Source organism: Mugil cephalus, chromosome 18, assembly GCF_022458985.1.
Source record: "Mugil cephalus isolate CIBA_MC_2020 chromosome 18, CIBA_Mcephalus_1.1, whole genome shotgun sequence".
NCBI classification, from domain to species: domain Eukaryota; kingdom Metazoa; phylum Chordata; class Actinopteri; order Mugiliformes; family Mugilidae; genus Mugil; species Mugil cephalus.
Genome location: NC_061787.1, coordinates 17,490,292 through 17,507,315, shown reverse-complemented (window position 1 = coordinate 17,507,315; position 17,024 = coordinate 17,490,292). Strand labels below are relative to the sequence as shown.

The window sequence follows — 17,024 nt, the reverse complement described above, 5'->3', positions numbered from 1 at the left end:
ATATGTTGAAAGGTAGTTGGCTGAATGTGAAAGACAGAATTGGGCTATGCCTTTTATGTCAGGCTTTATAGATAGTAAATAGATGTATAGAGGATTTTGTTTCTTATTTTACACATAAGTTGGCGTATTTTTCATTTTTATTCTTTGATGTTTTTACACTGAAATATGTGAATCAAGTCAAGCTGAGTTATAATTACTGTTAGTTTAGCAGCTGTTACACATACATAGGTTTGACTGATGGAGCAGTGAAAGGCACAGACTGACTAATACTGCACAGCCAGATAGATAGATGTTCCTTTTATCCTGAGTCACTGTTCTACTCTTCACCTTTATAAATTATTAACAGAGAGTAAAGAAATTAGTAAAGACAAGCCTACATTTCTACCATGAAGATTAAAACGCCCTATCTCGAGGACACACTTCTTTTGGTCTTTGAGGATACGTCCTGATGCAATTTTCAGTTGGTGTCTGCTGATGTACCTTTCCTGTTTTTGTGACATACCGGGCTTTATTTCTGAGGCCTTTTCCTGTTGCTGTGTACAATTTTGTTGTACGGTAATTGAGATGCACCACCAACAGTTCAGGCAGAAACAACCTCATGCGTTGCCTTGGAAACTCAATTACTTAAATAGCAATAATCAGACTCCACTCGGTTCGTTTCAGGTGTTAGCTGATTATCTAAGTGTTTGCTTTTAAACCTTAAAACTCATTTTGAACCAACTTTTCACTGTTGGGATAAAAGTGGCGATGACTTTTACATTGTTTTCCTAATTTATATGTGTGTATATGCTGTTAATACATCCATCCATAATGTATAACCGTTAATCCGGTGGACGGTCATGGCATGTCTGTACACTAAATTATAAATGCAAAGAGGAGCCTGAAACAGTCAGGGTGATTTCTGGATTCATAATGCTGTCTGCCTATAAAACTTAACTCAGTATTTAGCCATATAATGTTCATGGAACATTGGACATGGAATTACGATCAACCCATACAAACACGCATTATAAAATCAATGCTTTCTGATGAAACAGTCCTGCACTACTTGCTCCTTCATGTTTCAGTTGATGTTATATATGTGGTTATATGATCATTTCGGGGGATGTAGTTTGTGGTGCTGTTACGCTGCATTGAATTTAACACTTTCTTGTTATTTAGCCTAGCCCACTGGCTAAGATGGGACTGCCATCATTTGTTTTCACTAGTGTAGGTCTGCCTAAAGGAAAGATTCATTATACTGTTTTTTCCATGTTTCTCATGGTTCTATGAATTGCATGTTTTGTGTAGTTTATGTATATAATCAGCAATCAATACTCAATCAGTACTGTTAGTGTTGCATGTCTATCTTGTTATTTGGACGCTATGTATTTCTTGTCATTTTTTACTTCATACACAGATCAACAGTAAAAATGTATCTCTAGTTTTTGTCAAATTATCCAAAATGATTTTTTAACTTATGTCATTTCGGTTCAGATTTCATCTGAACTCTATTTGTCTGTCTCTGTATCAGCTTTAATTCGATGGGAACAGAGGCGAAAGAACACTGCGAGTAATGCAAATGGCATGCAGCATACTCCCTGACAGCTGGAAATCAAACAGGAGGAACCACTGCTCATTAAGTTACGCAGTCGCTTGGCTCAGATAACCAGTTTAAAGGTGTGACAACAAATCATGCATTTGATTTGTTTGGCTCTTTATCTGCCATCAATACCAGACCCTATCGCTGTCTGTCTGATTTTTATTTTAAATGCAAAGTAATTCCTTGTTATCATATTTTTTATTCAAACATTCACTGGGGTTGGAACATGTACTGTAGATGGTGTCAAAGCCATCTGTGCTGTCAAACATCGAGCCGTCTTTATTCAAAGAGTGGCACCATGTAGACTTTATTTTCAGGCCTTATAACTATACAGTATCTATAGTACCATCGATAAAACCAAGAAATAAATAATGTGTATTACTACAGTAGCACATTAAAAAGGACAAACATAATGTTACAGGTATAGTTTCCACCATCACTGGATGAGTATTTTAGAAGGGGGAATGGTTCGGTCCATGCACATGCGGGACAGGTGGTCCGCATGTCCTCGGTGTTTACCCTACGTCAAAATATATAACATCATGTCACATTGATTTGGCTTTAAAATATTAATATCCAGTCACTGATTATATTTAGTCCACAATGCGGTGTTACCACTGACTCGCCTCCGCTGTGATTCGGAAGCATGTAAATACTGATAATAACAACTGTTTCACTTGTTAAAATGTCACCTTAGAGTATTTGCCACGGTTTAGAGTACTTTTGGCCTCATTCAATCCGACATAAAATCTCAAGTGAATGTTCAGCACGTGTGAGTCTGAATTAAAGGATTCCCCCAGTCCTGTGAATGAAACGGTCCAGCAGCTCAAGTGTAAAAGTGGATGCCTCCACTGTGGTTTCGGAAACATGTAAATGGCAGTCCTGACACATTTCCTCAACCCTTGTGTTCTGTCCAGTTCAAAAACTGTCTCTGGGCTCGTGCTGAGCTGTAGTAGAAATGCGGGCACCTCTCTTTGTTGACGTGAATAAAGTTATTTGGAAGAGACAAGACCGCTCAGACCTCGACATGGCACAACAAACAGGGTCAGCAGTCTGTTGACGGGAGGAAGCCCTGCACTTGTAAAGGTGGCACGGGTTGTCTTGCTTCTAGCCATCCAGAGGTTTCCCCAGGTACACCATGGTCACCTCAGTGTTGCCGTAAACCGCGGAGACGGCAGGGAAGAGGCAAGCTTTGGGCAGTCCGCGAAAAGCTACTCCGAGAAACTCAAAACCCCTCTCGAAGGCTAACGTCTTGTCATCCATGTCTAGAATCACTCGTATTCTCTCTCCGATCTGTGGAGAAGCACAATCGCATTGTAGTGCAACAACAAAAGGGTTTAAAGAAAAAAGACATGATGCGTGTTTATGTGACTCCAGCTCCTACCTGATATTTGGGTGCATTGTTACACTGTGGGAAATTTCCATTGACCTCCCCGTTGTGAAGCAGGTTGTTGTCGACCAGGTTCCAACCCCAGCTCTGGTCGTCGCTGCCCAGCAGGGCCACGTAGCCTTGGCACTGCATCGCCGCTCTCTTTGTGGCAATTCCTATCACGGCCACGGTGCCGAGAGGGCCTTCCCACCAGATCTCCCAGGCGTGCCGCCCTTCCGAAAAGCCGATTTTGCCCCGCGCGCCGTCCGTACTCTGGGCAATGGGATTGCGGTGCAGGGTGAAGCCGTTCTTCTTCACGTAAACGTTGCGGGAGCAGTCGTGAGAGCTCAGAGCGTGTTGGTAGGACTTGAGCTGTAGAGGAGAACAACGTATTGATCAGTTATTTTTAATACAAGTATGGGTAGGGATATGGATTCTGGCATTACCGAGGTGAGACGTGGCGTTGGAGGGCAGACTGTACCGCCAACGTGGGCTGTGAGGCTGAAACTTGTGCTGTGTGTTGTTTGCAAAATACTATGTAGTTTAATATGAATTCATAAATGTCCTCACATTCTGATGGGATGGAACTCATATTGAGAAGATACTGAGCAGTGAAGTTACATTCAAAATCTTAAACTGGATTTTAAAGAAGCCTCTGGCCTATATAATGTTGATCAAAGTGTGAACCTCTAAGTTAGTTTAAAAGAGGACTCCATGACTGCAATATTCCAGCACAACAATTGTTTTCAAAATTTTGATTTAACTTCTCCTGAGCCTTGCTGTTCCCCTCTACGTGATGCATTCAAACACATTAATAAACAATGAAGGCATAGACAGTCTCCAATGGTAACACAGAGCTTCACTACATAACAAAACAATAGCTGATCTGACCTTCTCTAATCTGGAATACTTTTCTCATTCAAAACAACACCATCTTTTTAAAAGACTGGCTGAGGAAGCCCTGGAGTCTTCTGTCACACAGTGATGTATTTTATGGATTCGTGATGAAGAACGCCTTGTCAGCTCATGCAACCGTGATTGCAAAGCAAAGGGGTCACTAAAAGGGCAGATTCCTGAACGTAGTTCGTCACTGATCACAAACCCAGTTAACACACACACACACATATACACACATATATATTTCTATATATATAGAAGTGGTAAACCTACTTTCCCCTTGTAGGTGGGCAGGTTACACAGGATGTCAGAACGCAAAGCCTCGTCGCTCAGAGCCCTGGTGCAGAGGCTGCGCCACACCTCGCTGTTTTCATCCGCCAGGATATTGTTCCAGTGCCAGCAGACCAACGCACATCGCATCAGGTCGGACAGCTCCAGGTAGGAGAAGATGTGCTCGAGGACCCGCGCCGGCAGCCTACCGGCCACCCCTGCGCCTCCAGCGGCTGCGGCAGCGTACGGAGAGCCGGCGGAGCTGCAACTGACTGCCGCTGCTGCGCCCGAACAGGAGGAGCCTCCTCCCCCACCGGCCGCTCCAGACATTATGCCCCTGCTCTTCACCGACGACACCAGCCGAGCCAATAGCTTCACCTTCCACCGTAGAATGATTCCTAGTATAAGTTAGACAACAACATTTTAGCTATAAATCCGCGCATAGGTCGCAGTAAAACCACAACAGAATGGACCCTACTCTTCCCACTTCAATGGCTGAATGGAAGCGATGCGTCAAGGTCCTGAAAGGGCACAAAACCTGTAAATGCGCTGCTGCCACAGAAGCGTGAAAATCAATTAGTAAAATTAGCACTTACTTCACATGTTACTCGAAGCAACCCCAAGCAAATGTTGACAAACTGTCAGATAAAGCGAACTCCCCATCCAAGTCTATTATTTTTTACTGCCTTCAAGGACCGCAGAGCAGACACAATAATGAGCTCACGGATTGTAGCACAGTGTTGCAGTGTTTTGGTTATTGACTGACACAATGTTATAAAGAGTACAAAAATAAAGCAGCATACATTTAATTTAGTGAGAGAAGATACATTTATTTTACTTAAAACCGTTACGTCATTTTTTTTTAAAATATATATATTTCTTTGCATTTGTAATCGTCTATAAGCTGATTTTTTATTAAATAAAAAACATAAATAAAACAGTTTCTTTAATGTATGAAGCAAAAACAAATACACATGACAGGAAGAAAAAAAATTATATCTGATTTAAATATAAAATATATTATTTCATGTTGGTGGACCACGTGACAATATACGGAAGTGACGCGGGGTGCTCAAAAGAGTTAAGCAAAGCATCTGGGAGCAAAACACCAGCTAGCTTAATTTTTCATTTTTCGCCAGAAGACCAGAGGAGGAGACTATCGGACGGTCAGAACTGTCAACAGTAAGTTGTTTTGCGTTATTGTTAAGACGGGAACATTTGTGAGTTAGGTCTCTGGTGCCGGGACAGGCGTTGCTGCAGGACACAGCTGTTTGGCCGCCTGCCTCCTGGGCTGTGCGGCCTGTTGACAAGCGGCCCCCATCTGTCCGCTGTCCGGGGACGGTGCAGCGGTTTAGCGCGGTCAGGGCAGGTGATTACAGGCAGGTCATCGGAGCATACCTGCAAAGGGGAAAACGCTTAGCCGTATAACCTTGGGTGGTGCAGCCTGCGAGGCTTTTGAGCTGAGCTAGCTAATGGTAACAAAGCCCCGCTGCGTTCACCTTTCTAAATTCTTCCACTTAAAAAAAAGGTTGCCATCTTTATTTTTGCGGCCAACGTCACCTTTAAGAAAATATATGAAGATCGCGTTAATGACCAGCTGAAAAACAGCTTATCATCAAAACAGCACTTTATTGATTCGTTTTTAATTATTGATAAGAAGATCTACACCCTAGTGCATTTCTTCACACTTTTTCTCTCGTTAATGTTTTTGATAAAAGATAACAAGAAGTGAGGTAAAAAGAATTATTTGAATTGTTGATTTTCGCAGTGTTTGGTATTTTTCTACAGCGAAATAATAAAAAACGAAACCCGCTAATGATGTATTTTTCGTTCTGCCTCGTTTGTTCCCATAAGGACTCGCACTACAAAATAAGTGTAGGTTTTTGCTCTCTCTGTATATCCACATCCAGGATCAATTTTAATGTCCACAATACAATAGTGATTTCACTGCTTTATTATTATGAAGCAGTTAATTCTCTGTTTGAGGTTTTATATTAATGTGCAGACTTGTAAAGTGATTGTGGAGATATGAGAGGCACCGCTAGAGGGCAGCACAGAGGCACAACTCTGCTAGAGTCGCACATTACAGAGGTAGAGGTAGAGGCCTCAGCAAATTGAAAGTTATATTGTCGTTAAAATTCAAATTTAAAATGTGGATGTATGAAAAGCCATGTTACAATACTGTATTAAAATGATTCTATAATTTACAAGATAGAGTATTTTTTATGCAATGCAGAGTAAAAAAAAAATACAATTAAAGTTAGACTAGTAAGATTATTATTATTATTATTATTTATTTTTTTTTAGTACAATTTTCTTTGACAACTCTATTTCTTTGACAACTCTATAAAAATCCTTTCTAACCTACAGTATAACTGCCTGATAAATAAGTAAGATGAATTTTTGAGCACTTCCAAACACACAAAAATTTTCCTGGTCAAAAATAAATTAATTGTATTTAAATGTACATACAAAGAAAAGTACCGGGTAATTCATAAAATTAATAAACACAAACAAAAATGGGATTGGCCATGTTTGATCATAAATAACAACATATCAGCCAAAACCATCTGTGTTTGCTATTTTTTTTGCTCTTGGGCAAATGTCAACCAAAGCCAATGTACAGCTGTTTATCTGTGCATTACTACATTTAGTGCAGTTTGCTCCATAAAAATGGGTTATAGCTGTATTTTCGGGTTTATGGTTTTCTGGAGGAAGCACATTGAGGACAAAGAAATAAATGTTGAATATCTGTCCAGGTGTGACCACGACCTATCAAGGTCATTTCACATAAGTCGCTGCAAGCCGTCACCGAACAAAACAGCATGATCATCATCGTTTTTGCTCCCATTATCCATTAAAATAACTCAAATCTAAAGTGCTGTAATTTAATCTCTGGGCAAAATGCAGTAAATGTGGGAGCTTCTCTTGGCTTCAGTGGTAATCTATCTGGTTCCACTCGGGAGAGCTACAGTAACAGGGCTCTATTAATAGAGTTGTTGCTTACAAAGCCCAGAGCTTCTGACTAAACAAAGCGAGCACACTACATTTATTAAGCTTAGGTTTCTGATGTGTGAATTTGAAATAACTTTTGTGGTGTTGATTGGCAAAACGTGTTGATTATTATTTATGCGTTTTTCTCAAAGTGCTTTACAGTCACAGTGATGCAGCTACTCGTTCGCTCGCACGGGCGTGCACATGGTCACGCATCAGTGCCAGCAACCGGGAGCAACTTGGGGTTCATTGTCTTGCTCAAGGACAGTTTGGCATGTGCTCCACAGACCGTGGATCGAGCTGATTAGCCAACCCGCTCTGCCTACTGAACCTGCCTCATACCAGCCTCCCTTTGTGTGTTTCTTCTCGTGCTCTGTAATTTTATGTACCGCTCTTCGCCGTCCTGATTGCCCCTGCGGAGATAAATAAAGTTTTTTTCTGATCTGATTCTGATCTGGGAGACGTACCCAGGTGATCTCTGCTTCGAATCTAAAGTCGCTCTCGTAAATCATTCTCCTCACGGCAGCTGTTTAAAGTCATGCCTTCTGTGCCTCTTTCATTGCAGCATCCGTGACCACAATGAATCCAGTTTACAGCCCTGCACCAACAGGGGTTCCCTTCACCAACACTAAGGGTTTAGGCTACCCAGGTAAAGTCCCGGGATGATGTGTAGTGCTTTAGGCATCTTAATTACAAGGAAATACCACAAAACCAGGAAACCTATTGAATGTTTGATCTCTTTCTGGTGACAGCAGCAGGATTTCCTGTCGGCTATGCGACAGCTGCCCCGGCATACACTGCCAACATGTACGCAGGAGCAAACGCAGCCTTCCCCAGTGGTAAGAATGAAGTATATACCTAATTCGTAGGAACGCGCTTGATTAGAATGAGCTCATTCAATTGATTTTATATGAGTGAGCTAAAAGCATAATGTAGGAAATAAACACTTGTGCTAATGGGAATATAGCAGAATACAAATATCTGAAGAAGCTTTGAAACTACTGAAAAATATACCAGTTTCAGAAATGTGTCTTCTGCATCTTGGCGCAATATAAACTTTTATGTGCCGTGTCTTCGTCCTACTCCAGGTTACGCTCCGGGGACTCCTTTCAAAATGTCCTGCTCTCCCAACACAGGGACCGTCCCACCTTACTCCTCCACACCAAACCCCTACCCTGCTGCTGTTTACCCTGTCAGGAGCACCTATCCCCAACAGAACCCCTATGCACAGGTCAGTTTGTTTGTGTCACTAAGTGATGGCAAACATTCACATTTCAAACTGCCAGTCGGATGCAGCTGAAAAATTTCTTTGCATCTCATTCTCCTCATTGAAGTCTATTCGGTCTTTTATTCTGAGCTGTGACAAGTTATTCTCCGTGTGGTCCAGGCGTTAATACCTTCACAACAACAAGGCCCTTACTACACACAGCCACTGTATGCTGCGCCGCCTCATGTCATCCATCACACGACGGTGGTCCAGCCGAACGGCATGCCTGCAGCCATGTACGCCCCGCCTATCCCTCCTCCCCGCCCCAACGGCGTCGCCATGGGAATGGTAGCCGGCACTACCATGGCCATGTCAGCTGGTGAGCCGCCGCCATCCGCCTCGTCGTTGTTTCGTCTGTTATAATATTAGATAAAGATGCATGTTTTTAACTCTCAATGTGTTACAGGGACTTTGTTGACAACTCCATCACCAGCGCCTGTTGCCCCTCACCCAGTCACGATGCCCACATATCGGCCCCCTGGCACACCCAGCTACAGCTATGTGCCCCCGCAGTGGTGAAGAGAGGGAAGCGTGAGTGTCATGTGTGTGAGCTGTCAAAAAGCATTAAAAGTGCAGATTTAAGTTTTATATTCATGCGTGTTATTCTCCCTACAGGTAAGGAGATGGTAGATATGCATTCACACTCTACTCCAGTGTTGAAGGCCTGCCCTGGCAGCGTCTGCAACCAGTTACTCTTCTTCCAGCATAATGTGAATCTTATACCCAACTACATAGAAAGAGGCCCATTTGGATAGGGGGTGGGGGTAAAGAATAGGCCCATCCCCATCATCCCTCTTAATGGAACAAGGCTGCATTTCACGCCGCACCCCCAGCGCCAGCACCTCTACAACTTTCTGCATATCTCACGTCAAACTGCAGCGCTCCATACAAACTTCTCGTGGACTGTCATGCAGGGTTTTATAGCTTAAACTATTAAGAGGTGAAAAGGGAGTTTGGAATAGTTTTTACTTTTGTTTTAATTTGGGGGATACATATGACATCGAATGCATGTGTATATATAGATATATGAAGTAATGCTAGCTCAATCTACCTGCTGTGACAGATGCAAATTCAACAAGGCACACATCCAAAGGAACTAAAAAAAAAAAAGTAATAATCTGCAATGCTGAATCACCAGTGACCATGTCTTAAATGTGAAAGAAAAGTCAAGAAATGTTTGTTCATGCAAAAATATACCTGCGATATCAAGCGCAGTCCACCCTGTACCATTTTCACCGCTTTGTGTTCAGGTCAGTCTTTATTGTTTCTTTCAGTGATGCAGCGTATGCATTATGTCTTACCATTTTTGTATTTTAGGAAAAAACATGGGACTTTGGGTTTATGCTTCTGACTGATGGCCATTCCATACCTAACCCATTCTACCTGTTTTATTTTCAACATTTTAAAAAAGAAAGAAAAAAAGTACATTTTTCCAAACTTCTAAAGCATCTCTCCACTTGGTTCACATATTCACTTATTTTATCCAGAAGCGCTCATGGGAAAACAAGTAGAGAGAGTTGTTAGAAATCATTTGCATCCATTTAATGAGAGTGAATGAGTGGAAACAGTGTTGTGTGTTGGTGTGGGCATGAAAGTGGACAAAAAGAGAAACCATTAAAAATGGTGCCAATACAGTGCGACATGCTAAGAATGTTAGGCCTACATGTCACTATTATCTATTTGCTCTTAAGTAGTTCCAAAGCACTACATCATAAAATCACTGCTAACTGTGGGCATGTTAGGACAACATGATATTGTTAAACTCCATTTGTGAATAGCACTACTGAACGAAGGCACTAATTCTAAAACCGTTTGTAAAGATATTTGACCTTTTGACATTGCTCGCTGTTTTACCTCAAGGTTCCAGGCTAACACACCAATATCACTGTTTCAGACATGCTTTTCTATGTTGCCTCAGTCACCTCAGTTAAATAATCTGTTTTGTAAATGTTATTTTGTGATTTTGGTTTCCTGTTTTGTATTCTAAAGAAAGACCAAAAATAAAAACAAATATAAGGATAATCACAGTTGTTTCATGTTGTGTTTATGCGCTATAATATACTGCTATAATATAATAAATCATACGGGACCTGACTCTGAATTAAGTTCCGCATGGCTGAAATGGTCATTTATTATTAAGATGTAACTTCATAGATTCCTCTGGGTAAATTTCAAAATCGCACAGCAGCATACGGAGTAATGGTAAAGAAAAAAAATAAAAATAAAAAATAGTTCCAAATAATCACAAGACTATAAATTCATTCGAAGTAAGTAACAGAAAATGGAGCAACAATAGAATATGCTGCACAAAAGAAATGACAGACAGGGAATAAAGATTGATTTAAAATATATTAAGTATAACACAAATAAAGACAAATCCGTACATGGCCGATATATGTGTAACTTATTACTGTTGTTCGTAGTAATGATTGTTGTTTTAGTATTCAGTAGGGAGTAAGGGAGTGGAGCATAGATATATATCTATGGGAGGGGAGGACCATGGGAGGAAGTCGAAACTTCCGGGGTACCAGAATAACGGAGCGAAGAAGAAGACACCGACTTCCCAGAATGCAATGCGGCGCGCGAATTTGGAGTTTGTTATGAAGTGGAAAGCTGGTGAAAACATGGCAGCGGGGTGTTATATTCACACGTTAGCTTAACTTTTGTTATGCTCATCAAAGCGTGACAGTTAATTGGACTTGTTGGTGTAAGTCTGAATTACTTCGCATCTGCACTCGTGTCGTTCGCGTCTCTACTTTTAGCTTCGTTAATCAAAAGTAGTGAGTTAAAGCGAAGCGGCACAGGGCTAGCTTAGATTGGAGACTTCACACACGGATAAAGTTACACTGCGGTGTAAACTAATGTCACCTTTGATGCACAACCTGGCAAATCTAAATAAACTTTAACAGAAATATTCATGGTATTAGAGACTGGTCACAGTGCTGTTGGACAAGTGTAGTATGTGTTTAGCCTGGCAACTACTACTTAGAAACTTTATAAACGCTGTTTTTCTCGTGTTGGTAGAAAACGGGAGTGAGGGCAGCTAGTTGAGAGTTTGGGAGGTGAATGGAGGATGAGCAGCCCAGGACAGAGCAGCGGGACAACCAGGGCAGCTGATGACTTTGAAGACTTATGGAGGCAACTCGGAGAGTGTCACCAGAATGCACTGCAAGGTACACGTAACCCCTGATGAAGTGTCCGGCTGTGATCACATCCAGTTTAACCTGGTTTTCATGTAGATTACACAGAAGTCAGATACTAGTTTTGTGTTTGTAGAATTGGAGGCAAAAGTGAGCAAGCTGAAGAAGGACCGCTGCCTGTGAGTACACTGTGTCCATGTTGTAAAAGATATGTAAAAATACTTATTTTTTCTTTCTGTGAATTGCACTGAAGTCGTTTGGTATTTACAGAGATGCACAGAGGCTTGAACTGTTTTACACCCGCAACCAGCAGCTCAAGGAGCAAAACAAAGCCCTGCAGGATGCCATCAGTCTCTTGGAAGAAAGGTGACTCCTCAAAGTTGGATATGTGCTATTTGTCCCTTCACATAAGGCTGAATAATCATAAGAGTGCTGGCATGTAAGGTTGAAACAGCTGGAACCTTAAAGACAAGCAGCTATGTTTACTGTTCCAGGCTTCGGACGGGAGAGTGTGATCGATGTGTCATCTTGGAAGAAAACCTGAAAAATAATCAGGATCAGAATCTGAAGCTTATTGCCAAACTGAGTGAGTCTATTCCATGTTCTTACTTTACTTCAGCAGATGGCAATCCTTGACCAGAGGCCAACAAAAATGTAAACTGTGATGTTGAAGTGTAGGTAAATAAATGCATCTTGTGTGTTCCCCAGAGAATGAAAGCAGCCGTCTAGAGGATGAAAACAGAAAACTAAGCACTGAACTACAAAAGTTAAAGATGCTACGGTAAGCTCATTTCTTTGACATTATAAATGTTTTAACTTAAATAAATAATTCGAATTTTCTATACTTTTATGTGTTTCATCTGTTCTGTAAATCTTGCTCAAGACAAAAGCAGTTACTGTGGGTACTGCAGGCAGAACATCTACCAGGGTGGTTTCACTTCAGTTATGATAAATTTATTTCCTTTTACAATGAAACACTTGTGGGTTGTATGTTATATGCTCCCATTGCTCTATAGGAGGACAGGTACGCAGCTCCAGGTTTCAAACGTTTTTAATTTGTGGTCTTCTGCACAGGAAGAAGCACTTGAGCTGAAGTTTCAGTTCCCACTTAAGAATTGCAGATGTTGTTGTTTTTTTCAAGCAGTACAGAGACGTCCTCCCTGGAAGACGAAGACAGCATCATCCCAGACTCTCCTATCATGCCGAGCTCACTGCCCGCGGTGAACAAACTGAAGAAACGTAAAAATACTGACAGAGTTAAGCATGTTCGCTATACAGAGATGCCTCTGCTACAGTCTAATAACTCACTCTTCAACGGTCAGTCCTCTTTTTTTTTTTGTTTTGTTTTTTCACCTGTCTGAAACGGTTCTAATTAACCTGTGTTTTTCTTGGTAAGAGCTCATTAAAGATCCCGTTGGTGCCTCAAAGAATCCTGGAAGAACAGACGTGCTTGTACCCAACACGTGTGAACTGGATGCACCGAAGATTTCAAGTATGACTGTTATAATTTCAGAAGAAGTAAAACAGGAAGGACTATATGTCTAGTTTCTAAGAGAAAGGGAATTGGAATATTTCTTTTCCTATAATCAGAACCTGTCTGTCACTGAAAATCCAAGAAGGGATATGAGCAATATTTATCTACATGAACACATGCGTCATATCAGTGAAATTCACCCAGTTGGGTGGGAAAGAGGCGTGACTGTAAAACTCTCCCTGATGCCTCAGATTAAATAGGTGCCAGACACTCCTACTCATGGAAACTGATCAGTGAGAAATGCAGACGCACTCACACAGCGAAACTTTTGCTATGTTTGTCTTTGAAGCGTCACAGATTTAGCTTTGAACATTTTCAGTGTCCGTATTATCAGAGTTGCCTCCTGCAGCATTAATGTATCGGATCGTGAAATGCATAAAGCTAATGCTGAACATGTCTGTCGTACTTTAGAAGATGTGAATGAAGAAAGATTCATTGCAGAAACCTGTGGCTTTGAACTTCACACGGTAGGAAGAATAGAACCACTGATATAATAAAAGTGTGATGTGGGTGCACTGAATAAAAAAACGCTTATCTTAGGTCCAGCATTGATAATTATTCTCCTTTTACTTGTCTCTCCTCAGGAAATTGAGACTGCTGCAAGCCTGCAAAGCAGCACAAAAACATCCCGGCAGCACGAAGCTCAATCAAAGTAAATTCACAAATTCTACACATAGTAGCTTTAACTAATAACAGACAGACTTTGATGTATGAATAAAGACAGAGGTGGCATTTACATGGACAGGATTCCTTCAACACATTTGAAATGGTTCTGATTAGAGATTTGGATGTTCTATAAAATGATCTAATACGTTCATAAATCAGAATGGAACTTGACAAGGTTTTTAAGGTGCCAAGCTTTTCCTGTTGAATGGATTATAGAGAGGGTTTACCCCACCCTTCTCTTCTTCCGATAGGGCCAGTCTTTTCTACCATTTCTGGTTATAAGAGGCACGTTTGCTGTGATTTGAGATATTCTGATTGTCTGCAGAATACTAGTGTCTATGTAAACCTGGCAACTGTGGCAGAAAGCAATACATGATGCTAACCTGCTCCCCTCCGCCCTCTGATCTATAGGCAGAAAGGATGTTCTCAGTATTTTTTTGGATTCACTTTCTGTTATTTCATTAGATCCTTTTGAATTAGTTTATTTTATTTATTTATTTATTTTTAAATATTCAAACCCAAGAAATCATTCCAGTTCCACAAGCATATTTGTGTCCCTTCTCAAAGGCCCCACTGCTCCTCCCGTCCACTCACACTCATCCACAGTCCAGACTCGACCTCGGAAAGGTCCCCGTCTCTTCTACCACGTGTCAAACGGTTTTCAGAAGATGGCTCCATCTGCAAGGCAAAGCGGAAGAAAGATTTGAGTGACCCAGAGGTGGAGGACTCCAAAAAAGGAGTCCATGAAGGGGAGGGTGAACAGAAACAACCGATCACACCTGTGAGGAGTCAGAGCTTCAATAGGGAGCCACTTGACAGCAAGGTAAGAGATGTGTCCTCAGTGTGTGTTTGTGTGAGAAAGCAAGCTGTACTGTTTTCAGAGGTCGTGTAAGCAGAGTTTGATCTGCACTTTTTAAAGAAGAATCAAATCTGTGTATGATAAAAGGAAATACTGTGTGATTTCTTTAACATTTAACAGGGACACTTTGGACAAAACGAGACGTCCAGCCAAAAGCCAAATGTTTCTTGTGTAAGTCCAGCTTTCAAGAAGCCAAACGTGAAGGCTAAAGCGGATGTGGATGGGAAGACGAGAACCTCTCTGCAGAATGTGAAGTCTTCACACGGGCAGCATGAAGCAAAAGACTGTGAGTCCTCTGCAGCATGGACCATTTTGATGTCTTTATTTCTGACTGTAAGGTGAATGTTGTGCAGCTAAGTGTCTGGTGGCTTGAGTGTGACCGGCTGTCTCTGCTTCTCCCAGCTGAAAGGAAGCGTGCAGTGGAGCCCACGTGGAGCATTGACCCGGCGCTCGCCCTCTCCATGTACGACACCGAATACAGAGGAGACGAGGTACGGTCACATCAATGTCTTCCTCAGTCAAGCTCTGTCAATGTATCGGTGGAGAAATTTCTGTGACGACTGTTGATTAGCGTAGTTTTTCTGTATCAATATACGCCGTAATTCTTTTTAGACTATACCATATGAGAAGTGTCTGAAAAAAGAATGAGTACAAGAATTGTGTCCCCTGACGTCCACCATTATTCTGCGTATGTGGTTGTTTATCTGCATTGTAGGAAATGGAAGAACAGCAGCATCATGAACTGGCAGATACCGACTGCACCTGGGTCAGTCACAGCTTACTTCAGGCCCGGGACCGAGGAGACGGTGTTCCTGGTAAACACAAACCACAGCTTTTTAAATGATCGCATGTTGAACCGTTGACTGACCCAGAGATTGTTGAAATAGATTGAGACTCTGGGTCCAGTCATCTGGGAATTAGAGCAAGTTTTGTTAAATACTTGAGATGTTCTGTGATAAAAATGATGTAACTGAGTTGGTCCTCTTTTCCAGGACTAGGCGAGAAGGCAAATGACAGTTTGGATATGTTGTTTGAAACAACCGCTTACGGGGAGTACAAGTCTTACAACAGTTTACAGTTAGAACAGAGCCAACACTGCAACGATGATGACGACAAACAAGAGGAGGAGGAAGACAATGGTAGGTATTAAAAGAAACTGTAATTTAACAAGTATTTGACATTTGATATTCAATATCTGCTTCTAAATTTTAACTCCTGACTATCTCCTTTTTTATTCTCCACATTAGAAGAAGATCCTCATGAAAACACATGTCAAAATAAAGCCAAGTAAGTCATTTGAACTTTCCAACATTGAGATAATGAAAGATGGTTACATTCAGATGGACAGTAGTAGTTCTACTACTAATCAGAATAAAAATGCGCCCACCTCATTCAGAACGCGCTGGCACATTTGATTATCCTTTCAGAAAGAAAATATTAGCGGCTAATAACCACGTAGGCACATTATTTGCATTTCTTGAGTTTGAAAAACTATTTGAAAAGATGAACAAAGCCTGAATTACGTCATCTTTTTGAAGTCATTGTTGTCACTAAGGTTGGGAGAATACTTTTAATTTATATTTCCAACCATTTTAATGCTCTCCAGCTCTGCTCTAATGAATAATTTCTGAATCTCCTCTCTGAACCAGACACCCGACATTTGCTCACGTGGCTGTGGTTCGCAAGAAAGCTGAGAGACGAAAACTGAAGGGAACAACCTGCAAGGAATGTGAGATTGTGAGTATTTTGAGGTTGAAAGCTGAAACGTGTCGTTGACTGGTTTTAAATAACCGTGACTCCCCGTAGTACTACGCTCACCTGCCGGAGGAGGAAAAACAGAAAAAGTTGTCCGCTTGCTCGAGGCACCGTTTCCTCTACATCCCTCCCTGTACTCCGGAAAACTTTTGGGAAGTTGGATTCCCGTCAACACAAACGTGCATCGACAGAGGTTATATACCAAGTTTTTTGATGTCATTCTTACGACGACTGCATTGTGATAACGTCCCATAATAACTTTAAAATGCCCAATGGTATTCTGTACTATCTCAAGATGCAATCGTCCTCTGTCCTAGGTTACATCAAGGAAGAGAAGAATCCTCAGGCCCGTTTACGGAGAAGACAACCACTAAATGCTTTATTCTCCCCAAAGCAAAACGAGTAGGAGCCAAAACTGTTCGAATTGACCTAGTTACTGTAATTTGTGTATGAAGAACAGACTGTTGAAGCTGCACTGGGAGTACAGTGACGCTCTGTTTAATTCAGTGACGTTAAGAAGAATGTCGACATTGAGTCATTTCATTGAACCTCTGGTGCTGTTTTTTATTCACAGACTGTTTAATCCAGTTTCTTGTTGTAGATAGTATGTATGGATAAATAAATGTTTGCGTGTCTATGGAGTTTCCGCTCAATTCTTCATGAATGCATCAGAGCTCATGAATTTTAAAAT

At 41.4% G+C, this 17,024-nt stretch overlaps 3 protein-coding genes across 6 annotated transcripts; 2 read left to right on the top strand and 1 right to left on the bottom strand.

The window, feature by feature from the left end:
- Positions 1–1,860: 1,860 nt before the first annotated feature.
- fbxo45 (F-box protein 45) lies at positions 1,861–4,633 on the bottom strand. Its single transcript, XM_047568710.1, has 3 exons — positions 4,122–4,633; positions 2,967–3,323; positions 1,861–2,875 (listed from the first exon to the last, which is right to left on the bottom strand). The coding sequence occupies exons 1-3, from the start codon at positions 4,446–4,448 to the stop codon at positions 2,690–2,692; spliced, it is 870 nt and encodes a 289-aa protein (XP_047424666.1). The 5' UTR covers positions 4,449–4,633; the 3' UTR covers positions 1,861–2,689.
- A 538-nt stretch (positions 4,634–5,171) lies between these two features.
- On the top strand, positions 5,172–10,401 carry fam168b (family with sequence similarity 168 member B). Of its 2 annotated transcripts, none has more exons than XM_047568635.1 (7): positions 5,172–5,300; positions 7,678–7,761; positions 7,868–7,951; positions 8,201–8,343; positions 8,500–8,698; positions 8,786–8,910; positions 8,995–10,401. In XM_047568635.1, the coding sequence occupies exons 2-6, from the start codon at positions 7,692–7,694 to the stop codon at positions 8,896–8,898; spliced, it is 609 nt and encodes a 202-aa protein (XP_047424591.1). In that variant the 5' UTR covers positions 5,172–5,300; positions 7,678–7,691; the 3' UTR covers positions 8,899–8,910; positions 8,995–10,401. The 2 variants fall into 2 exon arrangements, with proteins under 2 accessions (XP_047424591.1, XP_047424590.1); XM_047568634.1 differs by having other exon boundaries at positions 7,865–7,951.
- A 526-nt stretch (positions 10,402–10,927) lies between these two features.
- rbbp8 (retinoblastoma binding protein 8) lies at positions 10,928–16,968 on the top strand. Of its 3 annotated transcripts, none has more exons than XM_047568375.1 (19): positions 10,928–11,086; positions 11,404–11,552; positions 11,656–11,698; positions 11,790–11,885; positions 12,014–12,105; positions 12,228–12,300; positions 12,664–12,836; positions 12,916–13,011; positions 13,465–13,520; positions 13,638–13,705; positions 14,287–14,542; positions 14,699–14,864; positions 14,981–15,069; positions 15,294–15,393; positions 15,571–15,717; positions 15,826–15,865; positions 16,228–16,315; positions 16,385–16,526; positions 16,651–16,968. In XM_047568375.1, the coding sequence occupies exons 2-19, from the start codon at positions 11,453–11,455 to the stop codon at positions 16,737–16,739; spliced, it is 1,914 nt and encodes a 637-aa protein (XP_047424331.1). In that variant the 5' UTR covers positions 10,928–11,086; positions 11,404–11,452; the 3' UTR covers positions 16,740–16,968. The 3 variants fall into 3 exon arrangements, with proteins under 3 accessions (XP_047424331.1, XP_047424332.1, XP_047424330.1); XM_047568376.1 differs by having other exon boundaries at positions 12,661–12,836; positions 15,829–15,865; XM_047568374.1 differs by having other exon boundaries at positions 12,661–12,836.
- The last annotated feature ends 56 nt before the right edge of the window (positions 16,969–17,024 follow it).

Coding starts and splice junctions, on each gene's coding strand:
- fbxo45 (XM_047568710.1), bottom strand. CDS start 4,448: ATGTCTGGAGCGGCCGGTGGGGGAGGAGGCTCCTCCTGTTCGGGCGCA. Junction 3,324..4,121: donor TGCCCACCTACAAGGGGAAA/GTAGGTTTACCA, acceptor TCTCCTCTACAG/CTCAAGTCCTACCAACACGC. Junction 2,876..2,966: donor ACAATGCACCCAAATATCAG/GTAGGAGCTGGA, acceptor GCTTCTCCACAG/ATCGGAGAGAGAATACGAGT.
- fam168b (XM_047568634.1), top strand. CDS start 7,692: ATGAATCCAGTTTACAGCCCTGCACCAACAGGGGTTCCCTTCACCAAC. Junction 7,952..8,200: donor AAACGCAGCCTTCCCCAGTG/GTAAGAATGAAG, acceptor GTCCTACTCCAG/GTTACGCTCCGGGGACTCCT. Junction 8,699..8,785: donor TACCATGGCCATGTCAGCTG/GTGAGCCGCCGC, acceptor AATGTGTTACAG/GGACTTTGTTGACAACTCCA.
- rbbp8 (XM_047568374.1), top strand. CDS start 11,453: ATGAGCAGCCCAGGACAGAGCAGCGGGACAACCAGGGCAGCTGATGAC. Junction 12,301..12,660: donor CAAAAGTTAAAGATGCTACG/GTAAGCTCATTT, acceptor GTTTTTTTCAAG/CAGTACAGAGACGTCCTCCC. Junction 16,316..16,384: donor CCTGCAAGGAATGTGAGATT/GTGAGTATTTTG, acceptor GACTCCCCGTAG/TACTACGCTCACCTGCCGGA.